The sequence below is a fragment of the Aythya marila genome (genome assembly GCF_965140915.1).
Source record: "Aythya marila genome assembly, chromosome: W".
In the NCBI taxonomy this organism is placed as follows: Eukaryota; Metazoa; Chordata; class Aves; order Anseriformes; family Anatidae; genus Aythya; species Aythya marila.
The window spans coordinates 17,878,824-17,899,562 of record NC_139081.1 but is presented as its reverse complement, the minus strand read 5'-3'; the positions used below and the strand labels follow the sequence as shown (position 1 = coordinate 17,899,562).

The following is a 20,739-nucleotide window of genomic DNA, read 5'->3' as shown; positions in this document are numbered from 1 at the left end:
TCCACCCAGTTATAACTTGTCTGACTTTTTCTTCACTACATTTGTGTTCTGGTCAGTCCTGACATTGGAATCACAGGGCTGAGTTTTCCCAGGTTGAGAGTGTAGCAAATGTTTGCTAGAACACTAACTTTTCCCTGAAAATCCCTGGGTTTAGCAGTTTGTTAGTGCAAGTATCTTTAGAGCATTTCTCCTTCATCTTCTTGTGCTAGAACTTCAGAATACATGAAAAATTAAGCCAAATTGATTGTTTTAATTCTTAAAGTCTCTTAAAATAAACTCTAATTCTGTAGGGTCTGCAAAAGCAGCAATGCTAGTATCACAAAGCAAGCTCGTTTGAAGTGCAGGAGGCCACAGAATATGATGACTTGCTAATCTAAATCTGTATTGAAATGATTTAAAATGAGTAAATAAAAATCATCAGCAAAACTAGTTTTTGAATAGGTGACCTTGTTTATGTCAACAGTTAAATCGTATTGAGACCAGCTATAAAATGCTTCTTGGAACGAACATGTCCACTCTGCTGGGAGGTGTATTAGGGCTGAGCTTGTATTTTGGAGTATATTTAAGCCCTGTCTACACAGGAAAGATTTAAGTCCTGCTTGGCTGCAGGGGTCAAAATATATTTTGGAAACAATGATAGTTTACCACTGCTGCAATATACAATGGGTTCAAAACCAAGAAGGAAAAAAAAAAGAAAACTGTTCTATAAAACATGAAGCCTGAAGTGTGCTTCAAGGCTTCAGCCTGAGGGCAGTCTGCTCACTAAAGGTAAAATGGTGATACCTGTTGGCTACTTCACTCCTAATAAATTAAATGTGCCTGGGAATGTTCCCAGGCACTGAGGCCAACTGGCTTGGGACTGCCTGTGTCCATGCTTTTATGCTCTTTCCTTCCAGGGCAGGGTGGCTGCAGCTGAACTGCCCAGTGCAAGCTGTCCCAACTGTGTTCTGACCCTCAGACCTGGGAATTGAGTGGGAGAGCACTAATTGGCACAGTGCAGTGCTGGGGAATGTCCTAGCTGCTTTCTAGCATACATGATCGTGTTCCAGGGGTTCCATGGTCTGGGAACACTTCCAGATGAGATTTAACTTAAGAGTACAGATGTTAGTCCTTGATTCTTCTGGAATCTTAATGGAGTAAAGCGAAGAAGGAGCCTTCTCCCCCTAAGGGGTTTGGGACACTTCAGAAAGGTAAGCTTAGGAGGTAATGTTTCCTATTTATTCTGGGGCACTAAATCTCTGCTTCTGTTGTGGTTTAACCCAGTTGGCAGCTAAACACCACACAGCTGTTTGCTCACTCTCCCCCCTCCCTCTCTGGGATGGGGGAGAGAAAGGGGAAAGTGAAGCCCGTGAGTGGAGATAAAGACAGTTTAATAAGACAGGAAAATAATAATAACAATAATGATGATAATAATAGTACTACTAATAACGTATACAAAACAAGTGATGCACAATGCAATTGCTCACCACCCGCTGACTGATGCCCAGCCTATCCCCGAGCAGTCTGGCCCCCTCCCCCCAGGTAGCCACCCCTATCTGTTGTTCAGCATGATGTCAGATGGTATGGAATACCCCTTTGGCCGGTTTGGGTCAGCTGTCCTGGGTCTGTCCCCTCCCAGCTCCTGCTGCAGCCCCAGCCTGCCCGCTGGCAGAACAGAGTGAGAAGTTGAAACGTCCTTGGTTTGGTGTAGGCACTGCTCTGCAACAATTAAAACATCGGGGTGTTATCAGCACTCTTCTTATCCTAAGCCAGAGCATAGCATTCTACCAGCTACTAGGAAGAAAATTAACTGTCCTAATTGAAACCAGGACATCTATCCACCCCTTATTCCATACCATTTATGTTATGCTCAGGTTATGCTCTTTTCCATACATTCTAATTAATCACCATTTTCATCTAGGATGTATAGTAATCATGGTAGTGATGACATACAGTAGTACATAGTAATTACCGTGATACAATTCAATTCATGGGCTATTCTTACCTAGTATTAAATCCCCTTGGGGTATACACCAGACCTCTCCATTCTTTTGTGTTACCCACCAAGTGCATCAAGATCCCTGAGTAAAACCCATTCGATGAATGGGTTTGCCTTTTCCTGAGGCAGGAGTAGCCCAGACTGTTTTACCCAGCATATTTCTTACGTGCGCTATAGGAACTTTATCCCCATCTACAGTACGTAAGAGGTTTGATTTTGCAGGTTGTCCTGGTTTCAGTTAGAACAGAATTAATTTTCTTCCTAGTAGCTGGTGGAATGCTGTGTTTTGGCTTAGGATGAGAAGAGTGCTGATAACACCCCGATGTTTTAATTGTTGCAGAGCAGTGCTTATACCAAGCCAAGGACATCTCAGCCTTTTGCTCTGTCCTGCCAACGGGCAGGCTGGGGGTGCAGTAAGAGCTGGGAGGGGACAGACCCAGGACAGGTGACCCAAACTAGCCAAAGGGGTATTCCATACCATCTGACGTCATGCTAAACAATATATAGGGGTGGCTACCTGGGGGGAGGAGGCCGGACTGCTCGGGGTTAGGCTGGGCATCAGTCAGCGGGTGGTGAGCAATTGCATTGTGCATCACTTGTTTGTGCATATTATTATTATTTTCCTATTATCACCATTGTATTATTATTATTATTGTTGTTGTTATTATTTTCCTGTCTTATTAAACTGTCTTTATCTCAACTCACGGGCTTCACTTTCCATTTCTCTCCCCCGTCCCAGAGAGGGGGGAGGGTGAGCGAACGGCTGCGTGGTATTTAGCTGCCAGCCGGGTTAAACCACGACACAGGTCCAGCTCGGTTGGCAGATCCCCCTAGTATTGACTAACCAGGTGGCCTTTGCCAAATGCGTATCCCAATTTTTGAATGTCCCAGCAAGAAAATTATCTCTGTCCTAACTGAAACCAGGACAGCTTCCTGTTTTATTAGATGGTTTTAGTGGCTGCTCAAGCAGCTTTCAGAATGCAGTTACTTTCTTTAGTTACCTTCTTTACAGTTACCAGCAATCTGGAATGAATAGGAGTCTCAGCCTTCCACCAGTCTATTGCTTGTGTGTGAATGAGCACTATTAGGAGCAGTAACTGCAGGCTAATGGAGGTGCTGTGTGTGAAGAATGTTTTGATGGTGGTCAGAAATCTCATTCTGAATATATGTGTATGAATATTAAGAGTCCTTAAGCTGGGTGACGTAGTAGGAGGAAGTCTTGCACCTCTTGGATAGTGGATCTTGTTTGAGGAGAGTGGAGAAACCACTTAATTTCCTTGGATGTTTCTCCCAATGAATGGTAAAATTAACTACATTTGCTCATACAGATCATACGTTTCCTGTAGACTCTGTAGTGCTTTGTTGTGTTAAGGTGTGTAGCTGATTAACCAATACAGGTCTGGTTGGATTCAGGGTACTGAACTATCCCGAATTTTCCTACAATGTAACATGCCCTCACTCTTGTCCCGCTCAATGAGAACTATCACAGCTAGGAGCGATGCAGTTCAGTGCAATTTATTACAGCAACAGGTACGCAGGTTCTTTGGATTGCCGGTGATAGTGACTGTCTGCAAAAGCAAGCTAGCATGCATGAAATACGCAGGTGTGCAGCCTGGAAATTAACGCGTTAAAACGCAAAGACTCTATAGAGATTTCTAAGTTTCCACAGAGACACCCAGTATAGCCAGATGTTCAAATCTCACCCAAAGGCATCCCAATGAGGGGGGAGGCTCAGCCCATCAGCTGATCCCAGGAGTCAGGAAGTCCTCAGGATGGTGTATTCCCTCGGGATGGTATCTTCCCTAACGTCCCCTCTCTCTTAGGCCAATTTATATTATTTTCTATCTTTTAGGTGGAGCTTGAGTGGCTCTAGTCAAGCGTTTCTTAGTTATGATTGAAAAGTTTTCTTGCTTTTGTTTAAAGGAATAGGCTCTGAGAAATTCAGAGCACATGCTCAGTGAGGGGTGGTCGCACCTTGGAGGTGGGTAGCTTTTGGGATGGAGGTGTGTTTTGGTATTGTAATGATATTATAATGAGCAAAAGTACACTAGAGTACAGCATTTGTCAGAACACGACAGGTCCTTGACTCAGGGTAGCAAAAAGTGCAGTTTATTGGTCTTGGTGTGCACAAGAACAATCGAGTCCCCCCCCTCTTGTCACAGAGCCTAGCCGTGGTGTCTCCACTCCACTCTACGCCCCGTACTGTTCCTTAGAGCCAGCACACCAGGTTCCCCCAGCGCGATATCATCTAAGGTTGGCAGCCTAGGGAACGCTCAGGTAATACAGCTACGCCCTACCCTGAAAGCCTCTTCAATGCTGTACGTTTTCTTTAAAATGTGAATATTAGTTTAATTTTCCTAGTAACTTTAGGCAATTGCTCCACATGCTTGTGCATTTTTGACCTGGGATGTAGTCCTAGTGTAGATAAGCCAGTAACCCATTGATATTGATTCCAGCTCGAAGTAGACACAGGTCCTGGAAGACAGTATATTTCATAAGACGCTGAGTGATGGAACAATTTTTGCTCTGAACTGATTGCTTTTCCTGCGCCCCCTTTTCCAACACTCCCACCTGTTTCCTTGCCATCTTCTTTTTCTGGGGTGTCCTGGGTTTCAGTGCAAGTTATGGATCCATCATGCAGTCACTTCTGAATACTGTTTCTTTTCATAGGGCTTGGAATATGCTATCAACTTTGATAGTTCAAATATTTATAGAGAAAAATTAACAACATAAGGTATTGTTCATCATGCTCTAAGGGCTATAAAATTTTACTTTTGAATGTGTTGACTTGAGTCTTGTGAAGCAACTGTGTGGCATGTTGCACTTATACCAGTGATGCACCCCTCAATTTTAGGAACGTAAATTATGTGATAGCATCAGCTTTGGAGCATTACTTTGTGTAAAGGATCTGTTGCTCAAAGGTAGTAAGCTGTCAGGGCTGGCTGTGTCAGTTAATATGCAGCACACTCTGCTGATTGCTCTTCTCATTTCATGTGCATGATAATCTGTCTTACAAGCAGCAGTGGTGCACATTTAAGGACACAGGGAGCATCCCTGCACTGTACTGATGTCCCACGGGCTGCTTATGTGTCTGCAAGGCAACCATTTTGTCCTTGTACAGCTTCTGGCAGCTTGCTGTCCTGGAGGCAGCTTAGGAACTTGAATGAGAGAGGTTATAGGCTCTGCCAGTGGTCAGCGTCCCTCTTCTGCCTGCTCTGATTCTGGCCAGAGAGCTGTCCTTTCTGCTGGTGTTTTAGGTAGATGTAACTAGTTCAGGGCAGTTAGCTCTTATTGGAGGGCTGGGTGTTGGAGAATGGGGCTTTGCATGTGGCTGTCTGCAAAAAGACAGAAGTTCATCTAGCATAGGACTTCCACTTGTATCCGTTGGCAGTAAAATGTGAAAGGCCATGTTTTGTTGGACGTTTCTTTTTGTCATTAAGTGCAAGCTGCTGTCACAAGTCACAATCTCATTCTTCCTCTGCAGTGCTTGTGTAGCTCCACAGTGAGTAGAAGAACTGATCTGGCTGAAAAGCAAATCAAAAAACTTGAATTTTCAGCCATGTCTGTTCTGTTCATTGCTTTGATTCACTGCTCAATTGCATGAACATTTCAGCATCCCTGGGGTGGTATTAGAAGTGAGGCATGTGGGATGAGCACGAAGGGGACCAGAACCATTCCTTCCCTTTGCCAGTAGTCCGCACTTAAGTTTTATTGAAGTGACCATGGAATTGAAGTGGTTGTCTGTCCTAAAGATGATTTTAAATATAATGCTGTGCTGTCTGCTCTTTTGTTTCATAACACTAATGAATTTTCCCTGTGTAGGAAGGAGAAATAAAAATACCTACCTGACTTCTATTCCCTTGAGCACCCAATCCAAACTTATGAGTGTATCAGCTAAGATTAGTAGCTTAAATGAAAAAAAAAAAAACAAAAACAACAACAAAAAAAAAAAAAAAAAAAAAAAAAAAAACGCTATATTTAGCAAAGCCTATATTTAAAACCAGGAGTTTGGTGAACTTGTATTCTCTTCTTTCTGCTGCAACTTTTCAGAGGTTCTTAACTTCAGAGGTAACGTAGCAGCCAGTCAAATTTCAAGGTTTGTGCTAGTGGAGTTGTAAGTTGCTTGTTGTCCAAATTCTCTTTGTTTCTGAGGTGTCAAGTCTACTTGTGTGTTACTTAAGTGAAATAAACCATCAGTTTCCAGTGGTCACAGAGCACATATGTGATCACCCAAGATAAAGCTATGTCTCTGAAAATGTGCTGCCCATTTATAAGCCTGTGCTGTTTTCTTGCTTTGCTTAAATCTGGTGCTTTTAGTCTGTGCCTGGGGAGGCTCCTTTTTCTTTACTTCTGACTGTTATTGAACCAGTTTGGTGAAGAAATATTTCTCTCATTTCCTCCTGCTTGGTTTAACAATTAAGTTTGTTGTTCTATCATTAAGACTTAAAATATTTACTACAGTGTTACGGAGTTGTATTTTATGTTTTATATGTGGTAGAAAATAGTTTTCAGTTATTTAATCAAGGGGAGTACGTAAAATAGTGTGAAATATCAACTGCAACATGGTTTTCTTCAGTGAGTGTTCCTGTTTTGGGAAAAGCAGTAAACTAGTATGTGCATGGAGAATGAAACTGCTGAAGTGATGGTACCTTAAAGTTAGGCTGTGATGATTCAGATACACATGGCCTTAGTAATTTTAGGGCAGCTTATATTTAAAAACAAAACAGACCTGAAACTACCCTTGATAACTGAATTTTAAGAGCTAGGCTAAAGTTCTGCCTGTTTTAAGGAACATTGCAGCTGTATTGACTACTTGGTCAGAAAACTTGTTCACCTTTTAAAAACATTATCATTTACCTTGAATCGTGTTCCATTTTGATAGCCTCCTTCATATAGAAAATATAGCATGAGATGTCTGTTTAAATGCAAGTCTAATAATGCTCTATCTTCTATGTGAATGGAAGTATTCTGTACATTTTTCCATGTTTGACATCATGGTGTTTTGAATAACCATGTTCCATATTCATATCAATTTTTTGTTTTTGTTTTCAATTTATGCACAGCATTTGCTCTGAAATTTGGGGATTGAGTACACCAAACACGATAGATCAGTGGGATACAACAGGCCTTTACAGCTTCTCTGAACAAACCAGGTGAATATTCTGCCCTCTATCACATCATAGAAATCTTGTGGGAGGGATTGGATTTGGAGGGTCTGTAATGGGATGCTTTAGCTTTAAAATAGACTAAAATGCTTCCTAGGCCTCTCATGGTACAGCATTTTAAAATATTTGCTTGCCAGTGTAGAAATCCAAGTGTTCTCAGCTGATGTTTTGACCAATTAAAATCTAATTCCAGAATATTCCTTTTTCATGCCAGTGCAGTTGAAAGAATGGGAAGACTTGTTAAATGCAAGCTCTAATGTGATTTAGTATTTATATCAACAAAGTTGGGCTACTCAATTCTTTAGACTTAATCTTTACATAGTGTTTAAACTGCTTTGTATGCCACAAGCTTTCAGTTAAGCCTTGCTAATTGGCTCAGATATGAGCTACTAAAGAACTGTTTGTAAATTCTTCAGTAGTTAATGGTGGGCAAATTCTAAACAGGGTCTTTATTTTTTTTCATGTCACATTACTTGATTTGTGTATTGACGTTTGTCTCCCATTCCATAACGATCATAAACATCTGCATTTGTGTAAGCATATGCAGTCAGTCTTAAAACATTTTCAGCTGGTAGCAAGGCAGATGAAGTCAAGAAGGTAAGCTGTACAGCCCTTACGAGATGTGTGTTCATGCTTTTTGCATTACAGTTATACTGCCATGTGGATCACGTGGGCAGCTGACTGTTTAGAGGCTTATTTGCAGTCCTGTGGGAATTCTTATGCTTAAAGTAATAAAGCATCTGTGCCACAACAAAGCCTTGCGGTTTAGAAACTGGAGGGACTATTAAATGTGTGTTTTTCTTTCAACAATTGTCTTTTGACTTTTAAAAATGTACGTGAAGCAATTATCCTAAATACTTGGTTGGAGGTAAAAGTGGCTTTTATTGAACCATAAGTTCACTGGCAATAATTTGAACATCTTCAAAAAAGTAAAAATGCTGTTTGATATCATCACTTGTCTCATCTGAAGTCTTTTAACAAGAGTACAAATGTCACTAATAGTGTCAATTGAGTGAACTCTGAAAATGAACAAACTGCCTTTCCCATGTGCGTACACTGTTGTTTGAGCGATTAAGAGACAGCATGCAGTCTGTAAATACTTCTCAACATCTTTCCCATGTAGATCTCTCGATGGCCGACTACAGGTATCTCATCGTAAAGGATTACCACATGTTATTTACTGTCGTTTGTGGCGCTGGCCAGATCTTCACAGTCACCATGAACTTAAAGCAATTGAAAACTGCGAATATGCTTTTAATCTTAAAAAGGATGAAGTATGTGTAAACCCTTACCACTACCAGAGAGTAGAGACACCAGGTAGGAAGACTGTTTCTGATTTTATAGCAGCATCTGTATGTACACACTTGTTCAGCATAATATTTTAAATAAAAAAATAGAAGGATGATGTGCTCTCTTGCCAAAACTACAAGATGATTAAAGCTACAGGTTTTGAGAATACCATCCATTGAAAGTTTTTAGTAATAAAGATGCTGAAAAACTTTTACACGTGTTGAATAACAATGATAAATGCTTCCAGTACTGCTAGCAATGGTATGGTCCAGCATGGAAATGAAAGAGTTGTCTTACTAATATAGAGTGGTCTTACTCAAAAACACCTCAGGAATCTGTTCTGGTAACTAGTGGTATGATTGCAGTATTAGCGGTACTGAGAAACATCTGAAGAAATTGTTAGATGTTTTATTTTTTTCCCTTATGGTTCATAGAAGTGTGTATTTGTGGGTCTTACTAATACTTTGAATTTTGCTTTTCCAGTCTTGCCTCCTGTACTAGTGCCACGGCACACTGAGATTCTAACAGAGCTTCCGCCTCTTGATGACTATACCCATTCCATTCCTGAAAACACTAACTTTCCAGCTGGAATTGAACCGCAGAGCAATTACATACCAGGTATTTGCTGAACTCCTAATGCTAGCAGTACACTTATCTTTGTTCCATTGCTGCTGCATTGTTGGTGATTTCACGAAGTGATTAAATGAATCGAAAAACATACCAATTAAATCTTGTTGATTTTTCTGCATTAACTCCAATGGAAGGCCTGAACATTTACTTGTAGAACATGATCCTGTATGAAAAAGGTATTGCTGCGGTTTCAGAGTAGCTTACTTGGTTTCAGTAGCTTAAGGTTCAAAATGCTGATGAGTACAAAGTAGACCTTCATGTTATGGTTTAAGACTTCTATAAACATGTAGGTGTTGCCAAATGCTGTATATTGGAGATTGAGTAGTAAACTGCTCAATTCCACCATGTGCAGTATGCAGAGAAAACTAAGTTGCAAAGTAATGTAGCTTGCAATTGATCAAGGTCTGCTTTGTGTACTTGTTACAATTGTGTGCATACAATTTTTGTTAGTGTTCAGGAAAGGAATAATGTAACTGTACTGAACTTCTAAAGAATGTTTCTTCCCTACCCCAAAACAAAATTCAAGACTGAGCTGCTACAGTGCACACACAAGCCTGTGTCCTTACAGAAATGTAAGATAAGTAACCTTTGTTTCCTGTCCCAATTTGCTGTTTCCTACCTCAAATGCAATTGTGTTACAGCATCCAAGAACTGATGAATAAGCTGAAAATTCAGGTCCTGGCTCTCTAGAAGAATGACTGCATTGTATACTACACACATCTGAGTTTCAAACTGTATCTACGTGTCTTACACAGGATGTTTCTTGCATTTTCTTTAAATGTATCTGAGAATTGAAATGGCACCAAGAAAATTTCCATGAACTTGATCTCCTCTGTTTAATTGGTGCCAAATTTGTTGCCACTTAAGGGTGAGATACTTAAAGAGCTATTTAAGATGCTAGAACTTGATGTTGCTTTCTTTGCTTATGTATACTTCATTGACTCCATCAGAGGGCTTTTGATAGTGTTTGCAGACAACTTACTGGAAAGCCACCATTTGAAAATACAGGAAATGAGCTCAAGGAACTCTAGGTAGTTATTTGGAAGAAGTCTGTTCAAGGTGATTGCAGGTACTCACATGATCTTCAAATGTTTATGCAACTCACCATACCTTGCCTCCTCTTTGCCACTGACACCCTCCTTGTATTCAAGAATTGTATCTTATTTTGACCACCTTAACTAATCTTGACTACTTAGCTAGGTTCTGATAAGCCTTGTGTGTCTTGACAGCCTGCTTCAGAGAACTTTAGCAGTAAACCAGACTAACTGTGGTAGTATTGTACCACAATACTGTCTCAGTATGTCTACGAAGAGATCTGTTTCACCTACAGTGTAGCTCTTGTATGTTTGCTGGGCAGATGGTGATTGTGGAGGTGCAGGGTGGCCTTCAGGGCCCTTCCAAATCTGGGATGTGCTGAGCTGTTTTGTCCAAACTTGTGGCAGCATTCATGCTCTGCTAGGAATTTTTAATGCTGCACTTCAACACTTCTTTCCAGCTGTGTTGATGCTCACCTCTGACCCTAAAACAGTATTAATAGTACTAGATTGGAGGGGATCTTCTGTGTTCAGACAGACTAGATATGGAAAATAACCTGTGCCAAACAGCCTATGTTAGCAACTGGAAACAGGAGGTGTGGGTTGGATTGGAAATGGTTATTGACCTTTTACCATATCTGTGGGCTTAAGTATAACAAATAATTTAAAGATGGTTGGAGTCTGGTTTATCACAATGAATTCTATAAAAATGTTCAAAACCATGTGGTTTTGTCATCATAGTTCTTGTTAGTAAAGATTTCCTTTAATCTTCCTTCTAAATTCTCGCTTGAATTTTGTCACATCTATATTTAGTGTGTAGTTTTACAGACTGAACCAAAGATGCAGTTCATTTGGTTCATTTTTATTTAATCAACTGATTTAATTTTCCTTCTGATCTTCCTTATGTCAGAGACTTACAGCAATAGATATTAGATGTAACTTGATTTTAATTCTTAGGCAAAAGGCTTTGTTTCTGCTCTTTGATAATGCATAATTAGAATTATTTCAAACATGTGAGAGATTAAACTAAGGTGATTATAGAGATCAGTTAGCTTTGACCTTCTTTCACTAAAGAAACTGAAGTTTTGTCACTAATATATAGGAGAAGACACTTGCCCAGTTCAGACAAGATTACTTCCTGAAAGGCAGTTGGTTAACTCATTATCTGGATTACAAAGTACATTTTGAACGGGGAAAAGGAACAACCATACTCTCATGGAATTTGAAGATATTTTTGTGAAATTAAACAAAATATCTAGTATCAAAATACTTTATATTTGTTATTGAGTTTACTTTGGTCTGTAAAATTCCTGGCTTTAGACAGCTAGTTAAAAGAGTAGCTTTTTTTTGATAGTATGGAATTTATAACAACAATAGCTTGTGCATCATAATGTTAGATAATGTAGTTGTTAATGAGTGAAATCAACTGTTGAGTTGATTTCACTCAGTTAAGAAGTTAAGATTTAATTTCACAATTAAATCTTAACTTCTAGGGCGTAAGAGGGTGTCTGATCTGATGGTTGTACTACATAAAGACAGCTTTTTTTTTTTTTTGTAGAAGTCACCTGATGGTTTTTCATTTGTAATTCTACTAAATGTGAAAGCTGTTAATCGCAATTGCAAAATTGTTAATCATTGTAGTGAAAGTATCTTGTATTACATGGAACAAACAAGGATTGTCCATTAATTATATAATACATGTATGTTTGAGGAATTGGCAGGCATACAAAAGATAATACGTTTTATGTAGGCAATAAGCCAGGTAATGGATTTAAATTCCTGTGGTAGAAAGAAAGTCCAGCAAAAGGAAATTCTAATTCAGTATTCAGGTATAATATAGAGTTTATGAAGACTTGAGGACTAAACCCCCAAATGTTAAATCTTACAAGTTTCCCTATTATTCAACCAATAGATGGATATTTTATTTTTAAACAGAAACCCCACCTCCCGGATATATCAGTGAAGATGGAGAAACAAGTGACCAGCAGTTGAACCAAAGCATGGATACAGGTAACATTTTCACCACTTTCAAGACTTGGGATTACTAGTTGTGATCCCTTTATGTAGTGGTATGACTTAAGCCCAAATGATACTGGCAGTAGCCCTCTGTACAACCTGTTTTGTGTTGAAAATACAAGTGTTTTTTTTTTTTGTGAGCAAGATATTTTTTTTGCCAGGGTAATGCTTTTAAAACACTTATGCTTTTGTTATGAAACAAATGAAATGTACTTAACATGGCACAAAGTCTAATTAAGGCTTCATCAGAAAATCTTGAAATAGATTTTAATAGCTGACTAGTTTCAACTTATTAGTAGCTTTCCCTTCTGAAAACAGGTTCAATGAAGCAAACTGTCTGTTGGCCTAAATAGGTTAAAGAAATGCTGCATTTTGAGAACCTCTCTTAACTCTGATAACTTTATTGCTTCTGCTGAGTTTCAAATTAATTCTTGTTTAGAAAGCTATATTTAAAGAATAATGGAAATGTTATATATATAATATATATATAATGTTTAATAATGGATGTTGTTAGTGTCTTCACAAGGAGGGGTAGGTTCCCAGGAGTCTGGAAAATTAAATGTAATTTTAATTCAGAATAAAGATGTGACATGTTGGAACATGTTGGAAAACTGGTTATAGGCTTTCTGAGGTTTCTTAGTCCAAAGAATTTTAAGATAAAGATGGTTCCTAAGTAAGAGTTGTATGTATCCATCTGAAATGATGAGAATAATTTGCTCTTAATCTGTGTTGCTTCAACAGGATCTCCAGCAGAGCTGTCTCCTAGTACTCTCTCCCCAGTTAATCATAGCCTGGGTAAGTTGGAAATACTTTTGTTTCAGTGTGTGTGATGGATCCTCTTTATGTATATAATTACACTAAAAATAAAAATGTACCTTAAAGCAAGAGCTATATTAGGAGGAAACTATTGGGTTGACTTCCTGATAATAAATATAAGAGCTGGGCTAATGACTAGTTAATTACTATCCTATTTCTCTAACTGGTGAGCTGCTAGCAAAGAGTAATATGGTTGCATGTGTGTTCAGGAACTGAATTCATAAAATATTTTAAAGGATATTAGCCTGTCTGTAGTGCTGCCCAGACTTGCAGTCTCCCCCTGTCTGTTCTGCTCTTCTCATGTACTGTTTCACCTGTGGCCACAAGACAATTGTTGCTCCTCCATTAGTTGCCCACCTGCTTTGATCAGGTTCTATTGCTGGGTTTCTGTGTAAATCCCTCAGGAAGATCAGATTCCTTTGACTTTGTTTAAGAGTGGGGAGTTGGTGTGAAAGGAAAATGCTGTCTAGAGAGCTGGGCTAAGTAGTTAGTTAGCCTCCGTAAAAAGAGGAAGCAATACAGGAGAAGCTGAAGATGCACAGGGAAGATATGAAGCTTTAGTAGGGAGAGTGCCTTCAAATGGATGGGTATAAGGTGAATATATTGTAATATGAGGGAACATAATTTTCATATTTAACTTTTTCCTTTGTTTGGTTCAGTGTTTGATAGTTTGATCTCTTTAATTCAATTAACTCAATTTAATTTAATTAACTCAATTTAATTAATTGCAAGAGTGTTTTTAAGTTATAGAATGGTAATAGAAGTGTGTCAATGTCTGGTACTTACAGTAACATTGGTTTAATCATTTTGCTGAGCAAGCACAAGTAAAGTATGTGAGCTGTGATCACTTTAGATCACCCCTTCCCTTTGGTGGAATATTGAATTCTATTCTCTTTACTGTGGTAGGTAAAAACGATGGCAAGCAAAATTAAATTTGAATAGTTTGAGGAGACTTGAGACTTGTTTCTGGAGGAAAAAAATAGCAAGGCAGATCAATTTCATTTCAGCTTCAGTTCTGTGCTATTCTTTTTTATTTAACTTTTTTTTTTTTTTTTAGACTTGCAACCGGTTACTTATTCAGAGCCTGCGTTCTGGTGTTCAATCGCATATTATGAATTGAATCAAAGAGTTGGAGAAACCTTCCATGCATCACAGCCTTCCCTGACTGTAGATGGTTTTACAGATCCATCAAATTCAGAACGATTTTGTCTAGGTCTGCTTTCCAATGTAAACAGAAATGCTACAGTGGAAATGACAAGGCGACACATAGGTAAAAATCTAATCTTTTAACTATTTCAGTATTTTAGCTCTGAAATTATCAGTAGTGGTCCAGGTAGGAAGGGCAGATCTGTTGTTTAGGGTTGTTTCACCATTATACAACCAGCCACCGAACTGTCTTCGAGGCTTTCTAAGGAGAGTGTGGTGTCTCTTGCTAAGGACAGAATTGGTAAGACAGAGGTCACTGCTTTCAAGTCCAGAGTTCTTTTGTTACTGATATTGGCAGAAGGGGAATGGTTGGACCAGATGATCTTGGAGGTCTTTTCCAATCTTTATGATTCTATGGCCTTCAGTAGAACCTTCTGACTACTTCTGCCCCAAATCCAAATGCTTGTCATAAAATTTTAGAGGTGGAGAAGCCCAAGATATGCCTGTGATGACTGATTAAAATGGTCAGTGATGAGGAAAAGTAAACCTGTAAGGCATTCTCCCTGTTTTTTTTGGTGGTTTTTTTTTTTTTTGAATAGCTCATATTTTATTTGAAAAATGCTTTTGAAGAAAAATGGGAATAGAAACTATGGCCTTTAAAGGACCTGTTCATTATAATTATCTTTTTGGGGGGAAATCAATTGTATGTTACTTCTTACTTGTGCCAGAAATAACCCATATGGATTTTTTTTTCCTCTGAGAAAAAGCGAGATCATATTTCAGAAGTGAACAATAGGATTTCTTACTGATTTTTTTTTTTTTTTACAATAGGACTAAATGAAGTCCCACTGTTTTTGTCAAAGTAGTACAGAAAAAGGGGTATGCAGTGGGTTGTGAAATTGTGTGGGTGCATGTAAGAGGAGAGTCTGTGGAAATGGTATATTTGTTCTGTTTTTTCCCATCATCTTAGCAGCATGTGCCACTTCACATACAGCACTTGATATTGGCACGTTTTAATTATGCTGAATCTAATCTTTTTCTTTCAATTGTGGCACTTCAAGTGAAAAAATTCTTTACTTCTTAACTTGGCTTTGGTTACTAGCCATTGTGTATCTAGAAAATTCTAGATCACTGGACCAAAAATTATTTTGCCTTCGAATATTGTGTGATAAAAATGCAAGCTAGTTGTGTTCTGTCCCTGCTACAGCTGTCAGACCAGCAGTATGGTTATCTAGATAATTGACTTCTATTTTTGTTGAAAAAATAAATAAATAAATAAATAATTGGCCTTCTCTAAAACAAAATACTCCCTTGTTTGTTAATCTGCCTGGGTCATATCATAACTAGAGTTCCTTTTAATTTCCTTACAGGAAGGGGAGTACGCCTCTATTACATTGGTGGAGAAGTTTTTGCTGAGTGCCTAAGTGATAGCGCAATTTTTGTTCAGAGCCCAAACTGTAATCAAAGATATGGCTGGCATCCTGCAACTGTGTGCAAAATTCCACCAGGTTAGTAGCCTACCAAAGGTCTTGTACAAAAAAAAAAAAATCCAACTTTTTTTTGTCGGATGTCATTTACTTTCCTTTTGATGCCTAGAAAGGGTTTCTTCATAGTTCTGGTCTTCTGTGTAGCAAACACAAGTATTTAAGTGTACTTCTTGACTTTTTTTCTTTGTAGGATGCAATCTAAAAATCTTCAATAATCAAGAATTTGCTGCTCTTCTGGCTCAATCTGTGAATCAGGGTTTTGAAGCAGTTTATCAGCTTACTAGAATGTGTACTATAAGAATGAGTTTTGTTAAAGGATGGGGAGCTGAATACAGGTAAGAAAAAAGCCTTTACGTTTTTTTCCTTTTGCTAATGTGCACTGTTTCTCTCTGGCTTGAAAGTTATATATAGCTACTGTAGCTATGTTGTCTTCAAGTTGAACCCCATATTTTCTTTTTCTCTCCTTCAGCTATGGAACTCCTAAGTCATAAAGACAGGTAAACTGATTTTAGTATTGCACTAAAGTTCATTGAGCAAGGAGTTTCATCAGAGTTCACTTCCTCACTTAGTCTTACTTGCTTATTGTGGTGAAAACACTGACAACATCTGGAAGTTTCAGAACTTGTTATACAATTATTTGCTGTGTTAGACCTATAGTCATTTTGGTCTCTGTGCTTTTCTATGAGTATAATGTATAGTATAATGAGTTTGTTAGGTTGGTGTGGGGATACAGTTTGGGACCCAAGGGAAAGTACTGAAGTGACTGAGTTCATTATGCAGACTAAAACAGCTGATAAACATGCATTTAAGGGATGGCAAATATATTGGAACTTGGAGTGGAAAAAACTTTGCAGGAGTAAGATGTGTGTTTATGTAGAAAAAACTGCTAAAAATCATTGAGTGGAAAAGTAGTCTTTTATCTGCTTTTGAATAGTCTAATTATATTCTCTATAGAACAAACTAAAACCTATAGTTCAGATGGTGCATCTTCTTAATGTAGTATGGGAATTTGGAAGGAAAAGGAGCTAACTTGAAACTGAGCAGTTTTCATTATTTCTCAAGCTGAGATTTCATTATTTTAGAGAGCTACAGATGTGGTTTTAAACAATAACAAAAAAAACCTTAGAAGTCTCTATAAATTATATACTGAAAGAATAAAGTCTGACACATCAATACCATATTGCAGTACGGAACAATTATTTTCTTTAAATCCTTAATTCTGAAGTTAAATAATACCAGGTTGTACTTTAGATCCTGGAGTTTTGTTTCTTTTATCTGCTCTTGCAATATATCCATGCAAATGTGAGCCGTTGGTATGTGGGGGAGGATTCTTGGCTAAATTAAGCCAATTTTATAAAAGCCTAATTAGATTAAATAAAAAATTTGAGTAATGAAATAAATTGGTACCTCTTTGTTAGCAAGAGGTATGCAAGAAAAAAATCCGGCTCAAGTTTAAAGAACTGTTGGATTTAGCTCAAAAGGAGTATGTATACGCTTACGCATAATTAAATACAACATTCAAGTCGGAATAGAAGAAAGGCTTAATCAGTCAGATTATGTGAAGACAACTTGAAGTGAATGGAGTGTAAATGTTGGGTTAAAACAGCAGAGAGGTTTTTGGTGAAGTTATTGCTAAGGAGGGAGAATGATTTTTAGCAGTCTATAAACCCTTCAGAGATCATAGGGTTGAAAAAGCCCAGTGGAAACTGCCAGAACAGCACAGTCTGAGTACCAATGTAATGCTGAACTAGTTTATTTGCATCTCTGTTGAAGATAGTGCTAATAAATTATTGAGGTGCAAAACTTGTAAGTTATGATTAAAGTAAGAAGGGGTTGCTCCTACATGTACAACCTTGAATTTAAATTAAGGTAGTCTAAATTGTCAAAATAGATGGTGAAGCAGGGTATCACAGAATCACACTAAAAACCAGTCATTGTTAAAACTTCCATGCTTCATTATGTCAGAAATGTTTCTCAGACTAGGTTTTGGCGAAGCCAAACCATTATCTACATTTCAGGCATGTGGCTTATGTTCATAAGCATGATGTCAAGGTGGTAGATTTTATAGGCTTAGTAGACAAAATAGTTCATAGCTTTTTGCTTGTTGCATGTTGGCTTAAGTTGAGGATTGTGGTAGAAGTTCAGATCAGCAGTTAAGCATTCACATTAACACAGGAACTAACCAGGGCTAAAATAATCTTCTGAAGAAAGTTGAGGTGTAATCACAGCAAAGATTTATTTGATACATAGATGGGAACTCCATGGATAGAAGAAACTGAGTTCTAGCTTTGAGAGGTCTGCTAAGTGGCTCACTATTTTATCTTTTGCCAGGGCTGTTGAACAGAACCAGTTATAAAATATTCAGGAATATTCTGGAAGTGTGTTGTGTAACAGATTGTAGGGGAGTTGACAGCGGTGGAATAATGAACTTCCTTCTTTGGGAGAGGATTCAAGACTAAATGGAATTACATTTCCTGTGGTTTAGATTGTTCTTTTTATTGGATCGCTTTATTTTGGCATAGGCATTCAGGGCTAAGTTAATGTTTTTTGGAGTGTGGAGAGAGAACAGACCCCAACTGCTTTCTTCTCCTAGAAAATGTAATACCACAGACAGCTCTTGAAATCCATCTTCTCGCTGGTTTAATTTTTCTGCCTTTTCAGTTCCCCCCATTTATATAAACATATTTTCTTAAAGCAAAGAGTTCCGATGCTGACTGTAAAAATGAAGGGACTGGGTTTGTATGTGACTAATCTGCTTTCTTTGAATCTTAATGCCTCCTTGCTCTGATTTTGGAATAGGTAGAATTATTAGGAAAAACTGGCTTAGCAACAGTAGGTAGTCTTGCCATTCTAGTTTGAGAAAACTCCCATGTCTGTAGTGGGTACAATGGAATAACAGGATCTCTCAGGCAGAGTATGTCCAATATTTGTTTCTCTGCAGATGAAAAGGAAGACTTCTGAATAACAGGTTTCTCTCCCAAGGATGTATGGGAGAGTGAATGGAACTTTATGGATATCAAGTTTTTGGCTTTTACTGACACTTCCTAAATAGTGTACTAAGAAAAAAATAAAAGCTGCTGTTTTGGAAAAATAAGGCAAGTTTGTAGAGAACAGAAACAATTTTTACTTAAACTGCTTGTGTGAAGATCTACAAAACAAAGTAGAAGTATAAATAAGATTACAGGAAATCAGATGAAGTTTGGAGTTCCGTTTGAGATAACATCAGTCAGCACAGTATAACCACACTGTGTTACGATGCAGCATTTCTTGCTTCATTGTACATTTTTCTTGATGATTGGTCTATAAAGATAGATCTTAAGATTTCCTATGCGTTATATTGTTTGGCCACCTTACCTGTGCAGAGCCAAGCATTTCTGTTCCTTATTTTTTCAGTATTTGTCTATGAAATTCAAATGTAGTTATGCATGCAAACTTTTTGATGGTGAAGATAGTAGCTGTATGCAGCTGACTGTGATGCAAACACCAGATTGGTTGGACAGTCTTCACTTTTGAGTTGTTTTTTTTGTAGTAAGGTGTTGTGGTTTAACCCAGTCAGCAGTTAAACACCACACAGCCGTTTGCTCAACCTCCCACCTCCCTCTGTGGGATGGGGGAGAGAATCAGGAAAATGAAGCCTGTGGATTGAGATAAAGACAGTTTATTAAGACAGGAAAATAATTATTATTATAATAGTACTACTAATAATAATGTGTACGAAACAAGTAATGCACAATGCAATTGCTCACCACCCACTGACCAATGTCCAGCCTAACCCCGAGCAGCTGACCCCCCCCCCCCCCCCCCCCCAGCTAGCCACCCCTATCTGTTGTTCAGCATTACGTCAGATGGGATGGAATACCCCTTTGGCCAGTTTGGGTCAGCTGTCCTGGGTCTGTCCCCTCCCAGCTCCTGCTGCACCCCTAGCCTGCCTGCTGTCAGGACAGAGTGAGAAGCTGAAAGGTCCTTGGCTTGGTGTAAGCACTGCTCTGCAACAATTAAAATATCAGCATGTTATCAGCACTCTTCTCATCCTAAGCCAAAACATAGCACTCTACCAGCTACTAAGAGGAAAATTATCTTAACTGGAACCAGGACGTGAGGCATTTGGTGTGGTGCTTGGACCATTTGCTTCTGTTCTTATTCTGTTCTCCAGAGCAGAACGTTCTTGATAAATTGTTGATACAAATGTGATTATTGATGTTTTTCATAGATGTGGGGTGGGTATTTTTTTCCAAAGACTGTTTGGTAAATCATTAGTACAGTTATAGTAATAGTTGCAAACTTTCATCTTTCTTTGTAGTAGAGATGGATGGAAACATCCCATCATATGGATCGTATGATGGAGAACTTTATGGTAGCCAAAGCTCCTTTCTGACTTTCCCATTCCACTTAATTTTTCAGGCGGCAAACAGTAACAAGCACTCCTTGCTGGATTGAACTTCATCTGAACGGACCTCTACAATGGTTGGACAAAGTATTGACTCAGATGGGCTCCCCTTCAGTACGCTGTTCCAGCATGTCATAAAATTCCTTTCTCCATTACCAGTGGGCTAAATACCGAGTCCAATCAACAAACTTAATGTATCAGCTCCTCTGTCATAGTATTTCTGTGTGGTCCCCATGAGCTGTTTACTATACAAAAAGTTTTTTTTTTTTTTTTTTTTTTTTAAAAAAAATTACAGCAAAACAGCACTTGAGGTCTCATCAATTGAAGCACCTTGTGGATTCTGTTTCCTATACTCTGATACTAGATGAAAACTTAATGTATAGAAATGCCTTTTTCAGAAAGAAGGGACAATTCTAAAGACTCTTAATGGTGTTTTTATTGGTATGTAATTGAGTGTCCTAATGGTTTATCAATAACATGAATAGCTAAGTATATGTACAGGTAATGTATCATGATCTCAGATATGACAGCATTGTGCTGTTCTACATTTTATTTCCCATAAATAGATGTTTGGTTTGTTTTTTGATTGGGGCAAGTCTCTCAAAATTCCAAGACTACTCCTTTATTATTTTGTATTTTTTATACAAGCAGGTTTTTGAGTTGTCTTTAACATAAAAAGCAAACTCTACTTGTAGAAAAGCTTAACTTTTTTGCTGTTTTCTTAAAGAAAGGAAATCCCTCCATTAGAAGGGAAAGAAATGTCTGAGATTCATCTGTGAAATCTTAAGAC

The 20,739-nt window shown here is 38.3% G+C and overlaps 1 protein-coding gene across 2 annotated transcripts in view; it reads left to right on the top strand.

The window, feature by feature from the left end:
* Positions 1 to 20,208, top strand: part of LOC309889546 (mothers against decapentaplegic homolog 2-like) — a 40,551-nt gene extending 20,343 nt beyond the window's left edge. Inside the window, exons 2-10 of one of the 2 annotated variants that reach the window (XM_082782393.1) lie at positions 7,042 to 7,131; positions 8,267 to 8,460; positions 8,917 to 9,051; positions 12,033 to 12,107; positions 12,855 to 12,908; positions 13,987 to 14,199; positions 15,446 to 15,583; positions 15,753 to 15,897; positions 19,964 to 20,208. In XM_082782393.1, the coding sequence (XP_082638519.1) occupies positions 7,042 to 7,131; positions 8,267 to 8,460; positions 8,917 to 9,051; positions 12,033 to 12,107; positions 12,855 to 12,908; positions 13,987 to 14,199; positions 15,446 to 15,583; positions 15,753 to 15,897; positions 19,964 to 20,087 (1,168 nt within the window). In that variant the 3' untranslated portion in view covers positions 20,088 to 20,208. The remainder of the gene's footprint in view (positions 1 to 7,041; positions 7,132 to 8,266; positions 8,461 to 8,916; positions 9,052 to 12,032; positions 12,108 to 12,854; positions 12,909 to 13,986; positions 14,200 to 15,445; positions 15,584 to 15,752; positions 15,898 to 19,963) is intronic. The other variant, XM_082782394.1, reaches the window with a different exon arrangement.
* The last annotated feature ends 531 nt before the right edge of the window (positions 20,209 to 20,739 follow it).